Here is a 21,937-nt window from a genome sequence, read left to right on the forward strand (position 1 = left end):
ATGTGCTTGTAGTGGTATATCATTAGTTTGGAAGTTATGGCAAAAACTTTTTTATGTAGATGTAATTATTTTGAGAAGAAACTATTCCTTTATTAGATTATTGTATACAACTTAGATTTGATTGTTTTGTTGATTAAAAGTGTTTAATTTATTTATGGTATGGTATTCTATTTTTCATTAATTCATTAAATTTAATTCATATATTAACATTGTTTATCATGTCCATTATAAGTAAATTCATATTATAATTTTATTTTATAACTCATTGTTAAAACAAATTTTGTATTTTTATGTGTGTACATACATGCACATGGTAAAAAAAGCTTTGATTTAACTGAATTTTGTTTATAGTAAATGTAGTTAAGTAGCTTGAAAGCTGAAGTACTTTTTGATAATTTTGATTTAAAATATTTGATTTTTCAGAGCTACCAACATGAATTTGCATAGTTCTAGATCACATGCCATTTTTATCATTACAATAGAGCATTGTGAGGTATGTATATTTGTGGAAAGTTAATCAGAATGTTTTTATAGTATCAGTTTATATTCATCCTGTTGGTAATTAATACTACTATAAGTAAATATTCTTTTTCTTGATACCTATGTCAGAATATACATAAGAACCAGCTATGTCACAATGAGTAATTAAAGTTTGTAAGCATTTTGTATAATTTTATCTTTGCTTGGTATTTTCAAAGGAAATTCCAACAATCTTTGTAAACAGTATTGCATACTATGTTAAGAAAATGAGCAGTAACTTGGGTTCTTTCTGCCTTTTTTGTCATTATTGGAGTTTCTTTTTTATTAGAATTATCAACATGTTAATAATATATACAAAAATATTTTTATAGTAGAAACGATACTGTTTGTTTTTTTATAAAACTATATTATTTTATTTTAAAGCCCTTGTATATGCAACATTTCAAAAACATAGTGTGAAACATTTATTTCTGTTTAAATATTCATATTATTTTTAAACTATGGTGCATGTCATTTCCTGTTTACTCTGAAAGTGAGAAAATTTGATCAATAAAGATTTTTAAGTTTACATAGTTCCTGAAAATTTATTATTAAATATGTTTTGCTTGCACTAAAATGTTTGATCAAACATTAATGTATTTTACAATTGATATTAATGAGTGATTTAGAAAAGGTAAATACAAGCTTTTAGCACTGTTGTTTTGTCTCGATTCGTTATTATCACCTCATTTTCTTAGGTGAATTAATAATTTAAAAATAATATATTCTTACATTTCATGTTTTAATTAAAGAAGGATGGTAGCTTTGAAATTAAATAAAAAAATTTGCTCTATTTGCTTTTCATACAGTTGGGTCCGGATAATAAGAATCATATACGAGTTGGAAAGTTAAACCTTGTTGATTTGGCAGGCAGTGAAAAACAAAAGAAAACTGGTGCAATGGTAATTTATCATTATACTAAAGCATTATTTGTATATTCATCAGTTGAATATAATATATCAAGAAACCACAATTTTGTTTTTTTACTAGTTTTAACTGAGAGCCTCATAGTTCTGTGGTATGGGGACTAGAATAAGGGCCTTTTGGATTTGATATATGTTTTCTAAACATAAATAAGATATGGAGAAAAACAATTCAGAAAATGTTTTATATGTTTATACCTTTGAGTATAAAATATGATTCTAATAAAAAAAATTGTAGGGTGGAAGGCAAAAGGAAGCAATCAAGATTAACTTATCTCTCTCAGCACTGGGAAATGTGATTTCTGCACTAGTAGATGGAAAAAGTTCTCACATACCTTATAGAGACTCCAAACTCACAAGACTTCTCCAAGGTGTGTGTGTGTGTGTGTGTGTGTGAATGCTTTGTCATGTTGTTATAGATTAAATCTGCTTATTCTCTCAGTCCATAGGGTAAAATATCTTTACATGATTTATAATAACGTGAAATATATTTTTGGAAGTCTTTAATATTTTTTTAAGCATTGTACTAAGAAAAAGTACTGCAAATATATTTTTACATAAATGCTTGGGATTATTAGTTAAATAAGGTAATATTAATTGTGTAGTTTGTTTTTGTCTGGAATGTTTTATATACATATGTATAAAAAATTTTAGTAAAAATTAATAATTACATATGAAGCCAAAGAAGTAAACAAGAATTTTCAAGCCATAAATGGAACACATTCAAGTCAAACAAAATATGCTGCATATTTTTTTAAAAAGGTTCTAGGGTACAAACTACAACATGTGATTATAAAATGTATCCTAGGTTTTGGAGGTGACTGCGTAAGTAGGACCCACATTGCAGTGGGAATACACCATCTATCAGTCTTCACCTCCAATTTGCTACTCTCACATAAGAAGATTAGAAATTTAGAAATTAGGAGAGTGAGATATGGGTGCTCAAGCCCACAACATCCCACATCTATATCACCCTTCACTGCCTGCAGACAGTTGTTGGAAAGTGACACATTATGAGAGAGATTTTTGAAGAATTAAAATGATCAACAGTTAAAATAATTTATAAGTTTTTAAAACTTGAATGTTTGTCTAAACTGAAACAAAAGTATATGAATAATATTCTTTAAAACTGCATAATATGATGCTGTACTTGGTGTTTTTGTATAGATTCACTTGGAGGTAATGCTAAGACTGTGATGGTAGCCAACATTGGACCTGCAAGCTATAATTACGATGAATCACTCACTACATTAAGGTATAGTATAGTGGGATATATAATTAACTGCTTAGTTTCACCTACTGTCCTGATAAATGTTTTAAAATTTGATTTGGAGAAACAAAGAATGTACTGTTACAGAAAGTAGAAAAAGCTTGAGTAAAGCATTTATTAATGGATGGGGTATCATAGTAATATCCCAAGACAAAACCTCATTTCAAACTTCTTTTCCTGAATTGATGAATAGGTATGCTAACCGGGCTAAGAACATTAAGAACAAACCACGGGTTAATGAAGACCCAAAAGATGCCTTACTGAGAGAATTTCAAGAGGAAATAGCAAGGTTAGTTTTGTTTACATTTTAAAAGTATAAGAATTTTAATATAAAGTATGTGAGCTGCTATGAATTAGTTTTACTTCACTGAATATAGTTATTTTGCAGCCAGAATAATTTTATATTATCAAAAACAGTTTTATGTTTTAATTTTCATGTGATTAGGGATATTTTAAGGTTTAGGATATAAATACATTTACCATTATCTGTATCCTACTAATTTTTGTATTAAAATAAGTCTTTATTGTGGAACAAAATTTTATATTTGCACTATTTTACAAGAGCTGAACTTTTATACTTTTGAGTTAGGAAATCTTTTTCTCTGACATTTACTGTATAATAGTCAGCAAAACATTACCTTAGAAAATATGTGTTGAACCACTTATATGCAAAGTAATGTTAGAGAAATAAAGTGTATGTTTTAATACCAAAATCTTTGTTAGAGAAATAAAATGTATGTTTTCATACCAAAATCTATAATATGTGTTGAAAAAAATTGAAAAACATTTCTGCACATTTCTACTAAATAATTTAATACAGAACTATTACATTTTAAAAACTGTCAGCAATATATATTATTTTTTCATATATTTTCTTTACTAGATTAAAATCGCAACTGGAAACAAAATCACTAAAACGAAAAAAGAAACATCGACTGAAAGATGAAATAGAAAACAAGTTAAATGAAGATCGAGATGTTGATGGGAAAGATGAGGAAGAGACAGAAGAAGAATTTCTCAAAGAACAGGAAACAAAACTTGAAGCAGAATGGCAAGCAATCATGAATGACCAGAATTTAATAGCAGAGGTATTGTTTGAAAATACAATTTTTATCTTGAGAATTATGGAGATTAGTGGTAAAATGTAAACAAAAAACATTTTTACTAGTATTTATTTTCCACCACATATAACCATTACTTTGGAAACCTCATAAAATATTATTGGTTTAGTATGTAATTTTTAGAAGAGATCATAAAAAAACAACAAAAAATCCTTTATTTCAGCTATTATTTTTATCTTATTTTAACTATATGTGACTTGATTTCTAAATCTAATACTTTTTGCAGGAGTAAACATAATAATTTGAAGACAAAGAATGTACTTTATGACTAATAAAAGTTTGGAGATTGCTTGAATGGGTAACAAGGAAAATTCTGTGACAAATTTAACATAGTAACAAATGGTGCAATGTATCTGTCATAATCAATTATGTGTTGGTAATGACAACACAGAAGTTTATTGTTGTAAAAAAATTGAAAAGATCTCAAGGTTGTTCATAGATAGAAACTATGGATTTTTAAACAAGTCAGCATTTGCATTGTGAAATGACATGCTGTTTCAGATGGCTGTCATCAGTTCAGAAGTGACATTTTATTACTTGGATTAAACAATGATATCAGGTCAAGTGATTCAGATAATTTGTACATTTATCTCACATGTCTGGTTTTGATCATGTAACAAAGGATTTTGATGAATTTATTTCTTTGAAGAACACTCAAATGATATGATTTTGAATAAATGGGATTAATTACTGGAAAAATGTGATCTTAATGCTCGGAAACAATGCTCAAGTCCGAACAAAAATTTTGGAGTTCACCATTCTGAACAATACATAATGAATGTGTGGTACCTACTTCATAGGTGCTGACTTTTATTTTCTCAAGGAGGTTTCAGGATTAGGGTGGCAACTTTGTCCTATCATTCCAAAATACGTAGGCCTGGTTGTTAGAGTGCTTGACTTGCAACTTGTGGGTCACCAAGCAATCTTGGCCTTTTAGCTGTGGGGAGATTATAATGTATTGATTAATCTTACTGATATTTAGATAAAGTGATAGCTAATCCTATTAATCATTGATAAAGGAATATTGAAAGAGTTGGCAGTTGGTGATGTTGAATAACTGCCTTCTCTATAGTTGTCGTTAGTAAATTAGAGACAGCTAACACAGTTAACCTCGAGTAGTTTTGGTCTAAATTCCAACCAAAGTAATCCAGAATGCTTTGAGACATGACAGGTTGTTGAATTTGCCCCATATTGAAATTTATAAATGAGTAAAGTCAGTATTAAACATTCACAGGGCTGCTTTGCTTCTTTAAGTCAGAATTATAATGCTACCTCCTAGTAACAAAGCTAGCCTGGATGAGGACAGAACTCTGGGATCTTGTGTGTTATGACTCACTTTGTACTTAAATTGCTATAAGCCAATTGTTTCATTACTTATGGCCTTTTAATATTGTTTTCCCTTAAGTTCCATTGAATAAAGCTTCAAACAAAATAATAATAATAGGAGAAGAAAAGTATACCTGTTATTACAGATTTGAAAGATACTTTGTTTTTCTAGTTCTGTGCAAATACATCCAAAATATGATTATAATGGTTTCTCTTTTCCTCAGATGTCTATTTTATTTGTTGCATGTCTAAGTGATGCCTTAAAATTAAGCCACTTCATGTTTAATAATGTGGTCAAGGAATGTATGGAAGGCCCAAGTAAGCCAACAAATGTCAACGTGCAAACTGATTTACTTTTAATATTGTTACATGAAGTGCTGTTGCTATGATACTGAACCATCTTTCTACACTGACCAATGTCACAGGAATTAGTAGTAAAGAATAAAGGTTTGAGATTCTTAGGAGCTTCTTTATCTTTGTTACCAATATAGTTGTGAAGGCTTTCTGTAGTTGCTTTAAACTAAGGTATAACATTTTACACAATTTTTTTTTAGCTTCTTGCCTTTACACTTAGAACTGTCTGTATCTAATGGTCATTTACTTGAATCTAAGACCTGTATCTGGTTGATCAAGTTTTTGAGGTTGTTTACATTGTGATGATTATGCATGTTAGGAAGGGCAAAGAGAGTTGATGGTGCTAAATAAATGAGATCTAGTGTTATTGGCTAAGCTCTGGCTGAATACTGACTGATTACAGACAAATACACTTTTCAAGATTGTTACTGATTTGAAAATCTGTTCAGCAACAGTTTACTATATTTCCAATATATATGTAGGGGAGCTTTTTCTTTCATTTTCCCTATTGCCCAAATAACCCTAATGATCACATAATATGCTTTAAATGAGATGATGTCATCTTGTTGTTAGCTTTTTGACACTCTAATTACCTTGTCTATAGTACTGATCAAAATTCTGAACACTAAAGCAATCTCTTTCAATGTTAATGATACAAAGTCTTCAAAGTCTCTGTGGCCTTGAAAACACATGATTAATCTTCAGATGTTGATGTCAAATGCTTGTGAAGGGCTGCATGACAATCCACAAAGCAGGTAACACTAAAATTGAAAGCCACTCAATGTTCTGTCACAATTTTTCTAACCCTTTTAAGTTGTATTCCAAGTTCATAGGTACAAGAAGTAAGTTCCAGTTGGATTTTGGAAGATTGGCAAGTAAATGAATCTTCTATATAAAATATTGAAAGCAATTTATTCCTCCAACTTCCTTGATAATATACCCAGAGCTAGGCTCAATCTGTGACATAGATAGTGTAATTTGATAGTGATAAGCTCTAGAGAATCACTTGTTTAATTTGTCAATAATATTCCATTTTTATCTTGGCCATAATGTTAAAATTGCTACTACATAACTGATAAAACACTTGTTTGAATATTCATATTTGCTAAACAAGTTGTATCAGTTGCCACAAAATTTCTTCTTTCTGTTTCAACAAGTCAAGAAAACGTAACAGTTGTGGAATGAATAACTGCACATACGTAAAAAATTAACACCGATTCTAAAACTACAGTTGTTGATTCATCTGTGATTACAGATATTTCCTCCTGAAGTAATAGTTTTGTTGCAAAGTTCTTCCTATATTTGTTGTCCATTAAAGTCTGTGATTTCATGGGCTGACCATCTGAAATGCAAAATAAAACCCAAACCTGAGCCTTTGCTTCACTGCACATCAAACAAACTAGGAATCTTGGACAATGATCTCTTTTCTTTTTTGCACTCGATATACAAATAAACACTGCTGAACATATTATATGTAAATTTATATAGATGTCTTATTTTGTTTGTTTACCAATATATTTCCTTGCATTATTTAAGACTCAAGTAATTACAACAAGTATTAAATTCTTCCAATGTTCAGTTGTTTTCTTTGTCAATGATAAGTGCTATAGAACCACAAAATTCAACATTACTTGTGTTTTATTCCTTTGAGGTTTAAGCAACTACCTTTTTTGTGTTTGCTCTTAATCATCCTGTTCCTCTGAACACTACAACTAAGTTCCCAAACAGAAAAAATAATCCACAAATTAGCCTTTTAAAAGAAGAAACTGCTCTGCTTTCTACTCTAGCTATTTGTCTTTCAATAGTTCAGGTGGAATTGTATGTAAGCTCACTTGCATTTTTCTTCTTTTATTTTATTGAAATTTAACAAAATTAAGTGTTGGGAACTGGCAAAAGCAACTAGAACAAAGAACCCACAGGTACTAGGGCAGATGGTATAACTGATGAAGCTGGTAAGTTTTCTCCAGAATGAAGAAAACAATGTCACTGAAGCTTCTGAATTGAGAAAGGGTTGTTTAAAATGTGAAAATATGTCAAAGCATATACAGTATGACTGCCCAGAACCACTTAAAAAATTTCTTACCTTCAACTGCCTTGAGCAGTCCCATAGAATCAACTTCCTTTTTAAAGTACATGTTAGTAAATATAGAATTTACTTTGTCTATGTTTTATCTCCTTGCAAGTAACAGAGTAGTATTTGCCACTGTTTCTTTCTTTCCACAAAAAATACAAATTCTGTCACTGATTTAGGGTTATTACTTCCTTGAAATAAGTGAGCCATGTGTAGTAACATCATTTGTTAGCAATCTTGTGAAGAAGAGTATTATTGAAAAAAAAGGTATATTATAACATTAGAAATGACACAAAATGTTCTTATTATGTTACATCTCTTAATGTGAATTAAGCCATACCAGTAAAACGTGATCATAACAGTACTTTGACAGTAGGGTTTCCACTTTATAAATACCACGTTGGAGATTGAATACAGTAGTCTGTTGAACTTATCCTGATTTGTGACCTAGAGGAGAGACTGCCAGATTGATAATAGTGTCTTGCAGAAGTGTGTAGCTACCTTCCATTGTGAGGTAAATCCAGTGCATGCACATACTAATGTTTGCATACATGGAAGCTGAGAAGTGGCTAGAATTAGGGAAGTTCTTGATTCAACATTTAAAAAAAAAAAAAAAGGGCTATTATGAAAATGAAAATATTTTTAACTGAAATAGTCATTACTTTACAATTATCAAAGGTACTGGGATGCCATTTGGGATGAAAAAAAAACGTGCCTTAATGGTTTTCCTGCCTGACTTGAACTCTGCTTAGAAGATAGTTTAATTCAAGATGAACAATAATTTAATTTTTAAGGAAAAATCCTATCTTTGCACATCTCCAGAAATTGGTATTCTTTGTATGAATTTTTTGTAATGTCACAAAATTCCAAAATGAGTGAACTTTACCCAGGAAATAAACTCTAAAAGGAAGCTTTGCCATAATGTGTCTTGAAATACTGAATAGTTTTTAAACTGTCTTGAAAAATGCTGGAGGAAGAATCTTTGATTCTCTATATTTTCTGAGTTTTCTTTGAAGAGATAGTCTTATTGTTAGCAAGACAAATTTTAAAGTGTTAAAGGAAGTGATAATATAAATTTGATTTAATTATTTTCTTCCTGAAGTTTGTCTTAAGCAAATAAATCATTTGGAGATTGACAAAAACATTCTCTTAGAAATGTGGCTGTTAGTCATCTATAATTGTGAAATTTTGATTGAATTTTTTAAAGGAAAAACAGAAGCTTCTAAATGAGACACAGAAGAAACATGTTCAGCTCAAGAAAGAACAAGAAGCCAGAGATAAAGTAATAAGTAAAATAAAGGTAGATATTTATTATTATACAATATCCATGAATGCTATGTTAAGTAAAATGGAATAAAAAATATATATGTATTTTTTTTTCTAGGTAAACAATTGAATGATTTGAGTTTTACTCTTATTAGTTAGATGATATTTGTTTAAATATTTCTTTACAATTGAAACAAATGTCACTGTTTAAAATAATTTTAAAAGCTTTCAGGTGGGTTTATTGTGATAGATGATGAGAGTTAAAAAGTTTATATTTAACTATTTATTAAATAGTGTTATAAGTGATGTATTATTAAATGGTTTATTATGGTTTACATTTATGACCTTATAATTTGTTTATTGGGCAGGTTTATGGTATGAAACACAAGACAATTCTACTGACCTGTACAGTAAACAATGGACATGCTATGTGTTGCAACTTTATAGAATTCTTATCCTACCATTAGTCTTGTTAATTTAACATTATATGTAGTTGCATTTTATCCAACCTAATATTGGGAGAACAAAAATATATTAATCCTTTTTCACTAGATAATGCAAAGTAAGCTTCTAAGTGGAGGGAAGAATATTATTGATCATACAAATGAGCAACAGAGAGCTCTTGAACAAAGAAAACAAGAAATTGCTGAACAAAAGGTACTTGCATTATAAACTATAAAGCTTGTTTGATTCTGAATACAAGTTAATTGTGTTATAAATGTATATATTTTTCCATTACATTCACAAACTTTAATAGCACAATCCCTTTATGTTGTTTTACCTAACTGTTATTGGTGAAGATATATTCAGATATCTGTTATTTCATAAATGACAGTGGTAAGAACAACAAATGTTAGACAAATGCCTTAAACCATCATGGTGAGGATGATTGACCTTGGAGTTATGGTCAACATTGATTTAAAAAATTATTTTATGAATGTAGTGTATTGATTTATTTAATTTTAAAGCTTATTGTAACCTGTTTTATATTTTGTTAGTTCTATTATATAAACTTGCATTATTGAAAATAATTTACCAGGATCAGTCATAGTGAAATTTTAAATCTAGGTCAAGAACTCTAATTAATATTGTAGTATAAAAACTCTATGCTTTTAGATTTTAAATTATTTAGCAATTTTTTAAATATATATTTTAATAAACTAGGTAAAATCAAGTATTAGTTGTGTGAAATTTTTAGAAAAGAGACAATTAAATGTAAAGAATGTGATTCTTGATTTTGAAGAGACGAGAAAGGGAAATGTTGCAGAAACTTGATGATCAAGAAGAAACCACCTTGGAAATACGAGAAACGTATTCTTCATTACAGCAGGAAGTGGAGGTGAAGACCAGAAAACTTAAAAAAGTATGCACCTGATCAGTCAGAATATCTGAATTTATATTATTATGTAACAATAACATTAAAGACTTTTTTATTTCAAAGGTAAACAACATTTAATTTTTAACCACTTTTTGTCCTTTCTTTCTGCTGTTGGGCTGAGTGTGTGTTGAGTGGTTAGTGTGCTTGGACTTTAAATCATAAAGTTCATCGTTTATGGTATATTGTTGCAAAAATGTTCTCCATACTGTGGATACATTGGTATGCTGCAGGAGTAACAGTCAAATCTCACTATTTGATCAGAAATGAGTAGCCCAAGAGTTTGCAGTAGGTGCTGTGACTTAACTACTTTTTCTGTCATCTTTCAATTATGCTTGGTCATGCACAAATAGCTTTTGGAGTACATTCGTCTAAAAGTTATTAAACAACGAATTGTTTTGCTGTGTGAGGTTATCTGACATTAAATCAGTTAAAAGAGCTTATCAAATGTACATACAGTTTTATTTCTATGTGAAAGATTTAACAACTTGATAGAGTATTAACTTTGAGGTGATTCATTTACTGTTTAATAAATATATTTTCAGCTTTTTGCTAAGCTACAAGCTGTCAAAGGAGAAATTCAAGACCTTCAGGAAGAGCATTCTCATGAAAGACAAGAGCTTGAACAAACTCAAAATGAGCTCACAAAAGAGTTGAAACTGAAGTATGTATGTGCTAACAGAAAAATATTCTTTAACTTGCAATGGAAAATAAATTGAGATTCTTAAAAACTGGATACTTTATCTGTGAAGTCAAACTCTTTGGATAACTACAGAACTAACAAAAATTAACCATTCTGTTTTATATTTGTTGATTTGTTAAGCATAACTGGTTTAATGTTTTTTTTTCATAAAAACAATATTTTATTTGGTAGACACACATTTTTAGCAGATTATTAATGTAATGTATTTTATTCCTTCCAGATACCTCATAATTGAAAACTTTATTCCTTCAGGAGAAAAAAACAAAATATTAAGTCGAGTGACATTTGATGAGGATGATGACCAATGGATGTTGATCCCCTTGTCCCAAGTCAATGGGTTGGTTTTGTTTTATTATTTATAAGGAACTTCCTCTAGGTGGATGTAATAAATCTCAGATGTCTGTTTCAAAACATATATAAATAAAAACTTGTGTTGAAGAATAAAGAACTAAAGTGTGTTAATATTGATTTCTTGTTGAGAAATGTAAAATGAATCTTAACTGTTGATATTATAAATCTTGCATCCTGTTGTATGGTTAAGAGGTGCTAGTATAAAGCAAACATTAAGAAGTTTTCAACAATATGTTAAATTTGTCAAAGTGAATCTGAAGGATTGATGATTTTTAAAATGCCACTCATAATTCAAGTCAAACAAAAACGTCAGAAAACAAGTTTTCAGTCACTTACTTTAATTATAGCCCCCAGCAGCTTACTAAGAGACCTGTGTCAGCAGCAGGATACAGACGCCCTGTCTCAGAATATGCCAAGTTAGCTGCTGCTATGGAAAGCAATCCTCGTTACAAGGTTTGTCTTGTTTCTTTCTGTGAATATATTTGGTTGTGTTAGTTGTTTAAAATATCTGAGAAAAATCTGAAAATATGCTGATTTTAATGGAATTAGTTGGAAATGAGAAATTTAAATCAGTCTTTAAAGCTTTATTGTTTTAATGGCTATGAATTTTCAGCAATGCAAGAAATGCTTTATTGTTCAAATAAAAAGTATTGTTTTTATCAGATATAGTACTTACCTCTCACAAGATTAGCCATTCTTATTCAGTGCTGCCCTCTATAAGCGATGTTTTTCTTTACACATGTCCCAACATATTTTTCATGTAAATCATCACATGTCAGCTCTAAACCAATAGGAGCATGCTATGCTAACGTGATGTTAATGGCTTCCTCTACACTCCTCTAACATACCCCTACTTCAAAATTTGGCAAAAGATATGAGAACTGCAACGTGTCAGCAGAGGTAAGTACATATCATAAATACAGTTTCAGTGTAGGAACATTATCACATCCAATACAGAACTTATCTCCTTTTACAAGATTAGCTAGAATCCAACACTAAGAAAGAAATTGAACTGGTGCAAGGAAACTACAGAAGTATCCTCAAACATGTCTTAAGAATTGTCTTTCACAGCCATGCTGAATGCATCTTATGGAATGGTCATTATATATGCTTATCTTCAGGGACCTATAGGGTTCTGCTCGATTGGATACGTTTGTCATGGGTCTCAATATCAAGTCTCTTTTCTTTTGGTCATCTGCACTGTATTCACAGCCAGGCTCTGGCTGTTAATGTTTTCAGCCAGGATTGATCTCACAAATACTTTCACATATACCTGCCCATCAGATTACTTCATTGGGCTGTTTCTATGGTACAATCTACTCCTTATTGGATACTCCTGATCCTACCCTATTGACAAACACAACCTTGGTGTCTGAGGATACAATGTCTGCTTCTCTCACCACTGTCTTCCCTCAGTGTGGATTCCTGTGCATGGTGAGGGGATCTTCCAGGGAAGGTTCTGTTCTTTCAGTTTACTTCCTCTGGGATCTAAACATCCACCCACGTGTTTGCTGTGCGTGGCAACCCATGAAGGGGAGGAGAGGATTCTGGTGGTTGATGGGTCCAATCCTAACACACCACTTTGGCCTTGAATTCCTGTAGATGGGCAGCTTAGGGGTGGCCTCCCTTGGGTCAATCAGCTGGTCCATTCAGGCTAGGGTCAACCAAGTACCAGTGTTGGATGTTCTCAACAGGTATTGTGGACATTATATCTGATGCTGGTGTTTGGGTATAGTGCTCACAAAACCCTGGTGTTGCTGCAGTGTCCGTGTTTGACATTATAGTGCGTCCCCTCGTAGGGCTCCATGGTGGGTGGGGTCAGTGGACACCAAATTTTTCCTTTCTTTATTATGGATACTCCAAAAAATCTTAATAAAATAGCAAAAAACAGTCTATAGGTAAACGACCACAGCTTGAAGATTCTGAGCAGCAATCCTCACCATCTGTATCACCTGTTGTACCATATTTTCTTATATTGCACTCACTTTCAGACAAGCCTTTAGGGCACGTCTCCCTTTTTCTTTCAGAACGGACTAGAGGGACTTGATGGCTCTCTGTAGAGGGGACACTCCGTAGAGTGTATGCTCTCTAATTACAACCTTTCTCTTTTCAATACTGGTTCTTCTACTTGTTTCCATGTGCCTAGTCAGACCTTTACTGCAATTGATCTCTCAATTTGCTCCCCTTCATTATCTTCTCATTTTTCATGGAGGGTTGACAATAATCCACGAGACAGTGATCATTTTCCTATAATCTTGAGAGAGACTGGCTGTGGTCAATGCCACCCAACCCATGTGCCCCAGTGGAAGCTGGATCAGAGAAACTGGCCGTCTTTCACTGCTCTCACAGAGCTTGATCCTGCCATTGTCTGTAAGCCATCAATAGATGACTGTGTGGCAGCAGTAACTGACAAGCAGCTGCTCATTGTATTCCTAAAACCTCGACATATTTTCCACTGTATCCTTGTCCATGGTGGAACCCTGCCTGCCACATGAAATGGAAGGCTCAAAAACGGGCCTGGTAAACTTTCTGTAGATATCCCACACTCTCCAACTGGCTTTCCAGAGGGCCCATGCACATGCTCAATGAGTGAGATGTCAAAGCCAGAAGGAATCTTGGATTAAGTTCACAACCAGCATGTCCTTTTCCACCAGTTCCAAAGTCATTTGGGACAAGATTCAAAAGGTCAGTGAGCAATATCACTCTGTCCCCCTCTTGATCTCTGATGGCCAGGAAGTAGCTGATACTCTAGGTGAAAGCTTTCACTGGGTATCTAGCACTTCTGTCTCTTTTTTCACTTTCTTAACCATCAAGACTTTGGCAGAGCAATCACCTTTTTCCTTTCGAGCTGATTGTCTCTATGACACTGGTGGAACTCAAAAAACTGGCCCTTCATTGGTCTGGCAGTACATCAGTTGGACCTGATGATATACACTATGAGATGCTGCACCATCTATTTCCTGCTTCTCTAGCTATCCTTCTGGTTGTTTTTGACCAGATCTGGCAGGAGAATGTTTTTCCTGATGCCTGGTGCTAGGCTATTTTCCTGCTTTTCTCTAAGCCTGGGAAGGATCCCAAGATTCCTTCAGACTACCATCCAATAGCTTTGATGAGCTGTCTCTGTAAGACCTTAGAGAGGATGGTTAATGCTTGTCTTGTTTAGTTTCTCAAATCAAACAACCTCCTCTTGCATTCCCAGTGTGGGTTCCACCATGGACCACCTGATTCGACTTGAAACGCCAATCAGAGAAGCCTTTCTCAAATAACAACATCTTATATCAATATTCTTTGAATTGAGAAGGCTTATGATACAACATGGAGGTATGGCATTTTGCGAGACCTCCATATATATGGGTTATGTGGCCATTTGCCCATTTTTATTAAAAATGTTTTAATGGACAGGAGATTCTGAGTTTGTGTGGGTTTGACACTTTCCAATTCTTTTCTACAAGAACTTGGAGTCCCTCAGGGCTGTGTTCTGAATGTTACACTTTTCAGTATAAAAATTAATGCCATCACTGAACAACTCCCTCTCACTGTTGCAAACGAACTCTATGTTGACGACTTTCACATCTTATGTCAGTTGTTGAACATGAGGTATATTGAACAGCAGCTACAGACTGCTCTCAATTGTTTACTGAAGTGGATCACAGCAAACGGCTTTACCTTTTGCGCACACTTCTGATTGGAAATACTGTCTGTTATCTGCTGAACATCTTTTGAACCATCCTTCCATTCGTTTATACAGATGGTTCAAAATCAGGTGACTGTGTAGGCTTTGCCATGATTTGTTGTGGTTTGGTGGTTGCATGCAGAATCCCCTCTACAGCTTCTGTGTTTCACTACTGGACTGTATGCCATTTCTCTTGCCCTGGATCACATAGAAGATAAGCAGTACTCAAATTGCACTATTTATACTGACTCTCTTAGTTCTCTACTGGCCCTGGAATTGCTTCATGTTAGTTCACACCCTGTTCTCACCGATATTCGTAACCGACTGGCCCATTTCTCTTTAACATATACTTCTATTCAGTTTTTTCTGGATACTGGGCTACGTTTAAGTTTTTAATAATACATTAGAACTTGTTTAATGTGATGCCCTTTTATGAATCAAAGTTGGAAAATTGGACAATGGCCGTAACATCAAATAACTTGAAAACAGAACTGGAAAGGCCAACTTCAGGTGATTAATACTGCTGTTTGAACTACCTGTTAGTCATCCTGGTGAGTTATAATTAAAATTTTGCTACAAGTCTTTTAAAACTTTTATTACTTTACTTTCTAAAAATGGATATAAAGTTAAATAACTCAGAACCAGGACTGAAATGGCCAACTTCAGGTGATTGATGGTGGTTTTTGAACCTACCTGCTAATCTTTCTGGCGAGTTATGATAATTAAAATTATGCTACAGAAAGTCCTTTATGACTTGTATTACTGTAGTTTTTCTCTTACCACTATAGGCTAGATGCAAACATTTGTTTTAATGCTATTTATGTTGGATTTTTTTCAAACTTTGTTTTGTTTTACCTTAATTTCCTTAATGAATTTACTAAATTTACTTTAATTTTAGCTTTTTACTGGATGTTTGGTGCAGATAGCCTAGCTGGTTTGTGCCATAAAACATCAACCAGCTAGCCAACTTTTCTCATGAACCTTATTTTATTTGTCCCTTTAGACCTGTTCCCTTTTTCTCTTGACCTGGAGACATTGCTAATCTGATTTGTTTGATGTTTCATATACCTTTTATAACTGTACCTGTCTTTTTCTTTATCTTAGTTGTTACATTCTACCTTAGATTACTGTGCTCAGGAGGGTTGCACCTCCATTTCTCCTATTTCCCTTCTGTCTCCCACCTTTACCTCTGGCAGGACCCTGATACACTTCTGTAACTTGTCAGGGCACTATGTTATACTACATGTACAGCTACTGTCCAGGGTACACGCAATTGTCTCTTCATTCCCTGGTGATCTTTCCATTTTTACCCCTTACATTTAAGTCTGCCTTTTGATCTGTCTGACCTATCTTCTCTACCTTCTTTCTTCTGAACTTTGTTTCATATTTCCTTGAATCAAATCCATCATCTTCCCTAACTTATGTTTGTCATTCTTTTGAGTAAGAGAAGATTGTATAAACTGGCATGTTGACTACCCCCGGTATGTTTGTCTCTCACTATCTTCATCGCATCATGCTTTTGTCTTCCATGTGTAGTTGTACTCCAGAATTCGGTGTGACTTTTAACAGGTAAGTTTTATTCATTTTCTACTTTACAGGGTCCTTTGTTTTTTGCTTACCACGTGAATTCCACTCAGTTTCGAGTGGTGCTTACCCAGGTGTTCTTTAACTCTAAATGCGTATTGTAAGCCATGTTGGATCACACACTTTTATCTATGTCTTTGCATGTTCACTGTGAAGATGGAGTGTTCTACAAGATTGCTGGAAGGTTATTTACCTTGCAACAATTGCTTCATAAGCATGTCTTTTCTGGACCCTATCACCCGTGGACCTCATGGTAAAACAGAAGGGGATTGTTATCCTCTCCCTTCCTCAAGTGGAGTGTGGGAGTCCTTTCCAGTTCTAAGCCTCTGGAGTAGTGAGCCATGTAGGCACCCTCCTGAATGAATTCCACAAAAAACAGAGTAGAACCATTCATTTTGAGAGTAAGATGGGGAAGTTCTATTGGTGTAGATGCAACATGGCCTGTACAGGAATTGATTCACACCCTTGCTAGTGGACAAGGCCTCCTGATGCTATTTACACACCCATTGGAATAAATCTGTCACCTTGTTGAATGACATGGCCTCCATATACTATTTATACAATCACTGCAATTGATCTTTCACTTTCCTAGGTAACATGGCATTCTTATACCATTTACACTACCATGGAGTTGATATGTCACCATACAGGTTGGTATGACCTCATACTCTTAATTTCCATTACCACTGGAGTAGATCCATCACCCTCTAGGGACACATCCTTTTGTTATTTCTGCAACCACTAGAATTAATCTTTTGCTGTCCAGGTCAGTGTAGCCTATTACTGTTATTTTCCACAAATATTAGAGTTGATCCATGACCTTACTGGGTGATGAGACCTCAATTTACACACACAATAAACATTGGAGTTGATCCATTGCTACTATAGTTCACCCCTATGATTGAGAGTCCTTCCCTTCATCCTACATTCACATGGATATTGGTTCCCATAGTTGATGTTTTCAATTCTAGTGAACCAAACAACATTAGTCTTTACAAAAGTTTATTCCATCCTCTAGATGCTGGATGATTGTATTGTTGGAGTGGTGATGATCCTTGTGTCATATCCAGTAATTGGTGCAGTTTTTGATTTTTGGGTTTCAGGTGAAGATGGTATGATCCTCATCCTACCTTTGCATAGATGATGGTGCTCCATAAGAAGGTTTAGGATGTAGTTGACTTCCTAAGCATAGTAAGATATGTCCTAGCCACTCTACACCTCGCAGTTTTTTCTCCTGTGTTTTTATAAATTTTACATATGTGTGATGAGCATACTTGGCCCAGAAGTGGTGTGGTTTCCCTGTTTTGTTTTTTAGATCTGTATCTTTTATTATCAGTAGTACTCTTTGAATGCTTTCAGGAGTACTTCTTCCATTCCTTGCACCAATCTCTCCTTTTCAGTGTGGGATTCTAGCTAATTTTGTGAGAGAAGGTGAGTAATATATTGGTAGTTATAATCTTCCTGTGTTGAAAATAATTTTCAAATTGGATACTTACTCCTTCTCATCTGTCTTCCCCAACTTTTAGTGCTCCCACCTTCTGTTTAACTTCAAAGTGAGAGTTCAGTAAAGTAGTGTTGAGGGAGCCACATGTTATCATGTGAGCATGGCATGCTCCTATTGGTTAAGAGATGACATGTTCTGATTTTTATGAGAGACATGTTGGAATAATTTAATTCTGACAAGGAGAGCAGATAGCTTTTGGCATGCATAAAGAAAAAGTTTACATATAGATGGCAGAACTGAACAAGAACAACTAATATAGTGAGAGAAGGTAAGTTCCTGTCAGAAATACCTTTTCAGTTTAGGAAAAATAAAACTTCTGCTTTGTTTGATTGTATTTTTTATTATACTAATTCCAGTCTATAAACACTGATATTTCAGGGAGAGAACATTCTACAAGTGGAACTTGACATGCCAAGCCGAACTACTCGAGAGTATGATGCTCCATCTGTAGGACCTCATGTTCGAGCTGCTGTTGATGTTGCTCTGAGGGGTGAGGAAGACATGGATATTGATGCAAGGTCAGTTATTTTCATAAAAATGATGGAATTTTATCACAGATATTGTCATTAATGTTACTTGTATTTAAAGATAAGATTCTCAAAATGGAGTGTTGTCATTTACTCAGATGCATGCTTTCCTTTTTTTGTTAACCTGAAGATGGACCTAGGAAGGTCGAAATGTTGTTCTCTGTTTTTTAATAAAAATGTTAATATTCATACCAGCCATTCTGAGATACAGATACATGCTTTGTTTCAGAATATTTTGAGTTTTTTGTGTTTTTTTTGGTATAGATGTCATTCTTGTTATAAATTTGTATTGTTTACAGAAGTTGCTCAATAAGGCTCTTGATAAAGCTTTTGTGGAATTATCCATAAAGGATCCAACTGTTAATATACTGTGGAGTATAAAAATGTTAGAATCTAAAAACATTTAAAAAGTAAAATATATAAAAAAAAACTGAAAAATGAGTCATTTAGTCATTGGTTTGGTTCTGCTGTATCAACTTGTGAACTGTTAGGACAAGAATTACAACTTTGCAACTTTTAAGAAGTTTATGTATTATTTAACATTGAAAATTATCTTAGAACCATAAATAATAATAACAAGTAGAAAACATACATTTTCTTTTTAAAAGGGCCCTGCATGACCAGGTTGTTAGGGCACTTAACTCACAATCTTAGAGTCACAGGTTTGAATCCCTATTCTGCCAAACATACTTGCCCTTTTAGCCATGGGGGCATTACATGTAATTGTCAAACCCACTGTTCATTAGTAAAAGAGTAGCTCAAGAGTTGGCAGTGAGTAATGATGACTAGCTACCCTCTCACTGTAATCTATCACTGCTTATTGGAGATAGCTCTCTTGTTGTTTTGTGTGAAATTCAAAACAATAATAATTTGTTTAAAAGTTCCTCATTAAAATACCATGTAGAACTTTATAATAAATAAATTGTTAAATAATATTTTGAGTGAAAAGTGCATAATGCAAAAGCTTAACGTGAGAAATAATAGCTACTGCAAAGGATATGATTGTATACAATTTGTATTTTTATTAGAATCTTGTTTGAAATGTTTTTTAGGTATCCTTTACCAAAATGTAAAAATAAATGTGTGCCTCATCTTGGATATTGTTGAGATTTTAAAAGAGTGTATTTTACAAGGGGAAATTCACTAAATCAGTGTAAAGTTACATAAGTTCTATACAATAGTGATAATACAATTGTCCAAAATTTAATAGGTCACTTGTGATGAACTAACTAAACTATTTTATTTTTACTTTCTTCAGGTGTAGTCTGACTTCAGTCTTTAGTTTGTGAACTATTTAAAGGTAAACATTCTGGAATATTAATCAGCCATCATCTTACAGCTATTTTGTTTTATTTGTTGTAGTGTCAGTATCTTCCAGACAGATGGGCATGTCAGAGCCAGTAGAAGAGATAGAACAATTAAGTATAGGTAAGTGAATGTTTATCATCATTTGGAACAGAAACGAAATATTAGAATAAATAGCATCTTGCATGGTAAAAATTTATTATTTGAATTTGTTTAACCCTTTCTGGATCAGAGGGGTGTCACAGATATACCCTGGTTGTGGTTTTGTCCTTCTTAAAGTGAAAATATTCACTCAAATTGCATCAAACATTTCTGAACAGTATGTAATTTTAGCTAAAAAGAAATTGTAATTTGGTATATTATACATTTTAAGTTGTAAACTGTTTGGAACTTTTGTTGTAAAACATTTTTCTCTTTTCTTAGGATTTCAATCTTTTTATTAGTCAGAAACTTTCATTTTATATTATCCAGTCACTTTCAACTTGATTGATATTCAGTAACTTTTAACATCAATTTTGCTGATTCCTGTATATAGTTACTGTTTTGAGCTGGAAATCATAAAAAAACACAGGATAAACAGACATATATTTATTGGTCATGTTGAAAACTACTTTCAAAATTGTGTCACCATTATCTTCATCAGCTTTGCTATCAAGATTTTTTAGCTACTGCATAGCAACCCATAGAATTGCTCTGAATTTTTTTAAGTACAAACTTTTAGCTGGTTCACCATCTCATGATTAATTTGAGATCTACTTACAGTTTTGGACTCAGGAGGTCAAATCCTTTCAAATGATATATTTGACCACACCCAAGGTCTCATAGATTAATTTAATTTAATCCTGCTTAAAATAATTTCAAATTCAGGATAGGCTGGTAGAGATTTTGATGAATAATAAGATTGGATCAGGTATATGAGTGCCATACACTTGGTAATACTGGTATACAAAAATGTTGCTAATAGAAAGGAAAAAAAGGTCTAGCAGATTAATTTACACTAATCGTACCTAAAACAGTTTCAAGTACCATGTCTATTTAGGATTCCCTCTTGTTGCTAACAGTATTCTTGATGGAATATATATTGTTATAAGAACGTGTATGATAACATTATTAAACTTTAGAATATTATTTAGTAAGAGTTTGAGTTGTTATAATATTTTGCTTACTAAATTTAAGATTACTTTTTGTTTTGCCATTGAGGAAAGTCTTTCATTTGAAAACAGATACAAGTAAACATGAAAATATTTTCAGAAAAATAAATAATACCTTAAAAAATCTTTAAAATTTCCAAACTTGTAATTTGTTTCTAAATTCTCTTAGTGAATAGATCCCAACCTATGGTGTATGTAACTCAAGGTGGTATGAGGATACTTTTCCAGGGATGTGTATGAAATTTTGAAAAATTAAAAAAAAAAAAAATTAAAATTGGAAGGCAGGTTCAGTGTGATTTACTATCTTAATATGATAACCAGTACTTAAAGCTCAATTATTGTTGATTCATCATTGAATTATTTCTGTTTTTTACCTTTTTGCTCATACAAAACAGACACAAGTCTTTAATAACAAATTATATGCATCAGGGGTACAACATTGCCCAAAGTTCTGAGTGGAGGTGCATGGTATAAAAAGGTTGGGAGCCACAGTTTTAAACTTCTCATTATATTTCTTTAACCTTTCAGGAGTTCTGGGTAGCAACAATCTTGAGAAATCACAAATTACTACTTAAACTACTGTATTCACTCTACATTAAAGAAGAAATATTATGACTGTTGTATCCAATACAATTCATGGATCGTTCTGTTTTCAAAGCTGAGCTTCACTGGTAGCTATTCAGACCACATTCTGCAATACCTATGTATGGGTGACATCCTGGTTTTATTAATAAAGTATCATGATGAACAATCACAAATCATTACATTTTCAAGGGATAGCAGTTTCTTAGGAAATATAAACCTTTCCTTTGTAAAAGGAATAATTTTTTTTTAAGTTGATATTGAAGTGAGTTGTTTGAAAGATAGAATCTTTAGAGCTGGAAAGAAATGAAGGTTGGAACATTTTTTTTAAT

General features: G+C 32.8%; 1 protein-coding gene across 4 annotated transcripts in view; it reads left to right on the forward strand.

Annotated features, from left to right (window-relative positions):
• LOC143249285 (kinesin-II 95 kDa subunit-like) overlaps positions 1-21,937 on the forward strand; it is a 54,347-nt gene that overhangs the window by 25,336 nt on the left and 7,074 nt on the right. For 3 of the 4 annotated variants that reach the window (XM_076498847.1, XM_076498848.1, XM_076498846.1), the window contains 14 exons: positions 424-493; positions 1,329-1,421; positions 1,681-1,813; positions 2,610-2,697; positions 2,906-3,001; positions 3,596-3,800; positions 8,792-8,884; positions 9,403-9,507; positions 10,094-10,213; positions 10,771-10,889; positions 11,149-11,265; positions 11,627-11,732; positions 18,419-18,558; positions 19,930-19,995. In XM_076498847.1, coding sequence (XP_076354962.1) covers positions 424-493; positions 1,329-1,421; positions 1,681-1,813; positions 2,610-2,697; positions 2,906-3,001; positions 3,596-3,800; positions 8,792-8,884; positions 9,403-9,507; positions 10,094-10,213; positions 10,771-10,889; positions 11,149-11,265; positions 11,627-11,732; positions 18,419-18,558; positions 19,930-19,995 — 1,551 coding nt within the window. Of the gene's footprint in view, positions 1-423; positions 494-1,328; positions 1,422-1,680; positions 1,814-2,609; positions 2,698-2,905; positions 3,002-3,595; positions 3,801-8,791; positions 8,885-9,402; positions 9,508-10,093; positions 10,214-10,770; positions 10,890-11,148; positions 11,266-11,626; positions 11,733-18,418; positions 18,559-19,929; positions 19,996-21,551; positions 21,717-21,937 lie in introns of those variants that run through there. The other variant, XM_076498849.1, reaches the window with a different exon arrangement.

The sequence above is a fragment of the Tachypleus tridentatus genome, chromosome 4, assembly GCF_004210375.1.
Source record: "Tachypleus tridentatus isolate NWPU-2018 chromosome 4, ASM421037v1, whole genome shotgun sequence".
Classification (NCBI taxonomy): Eukaryota; Metazoa; Arthropoda; class Merostomata; order Xiphosura; family Limulidae; genus Tachypleus; species Tachypleus tridentatus.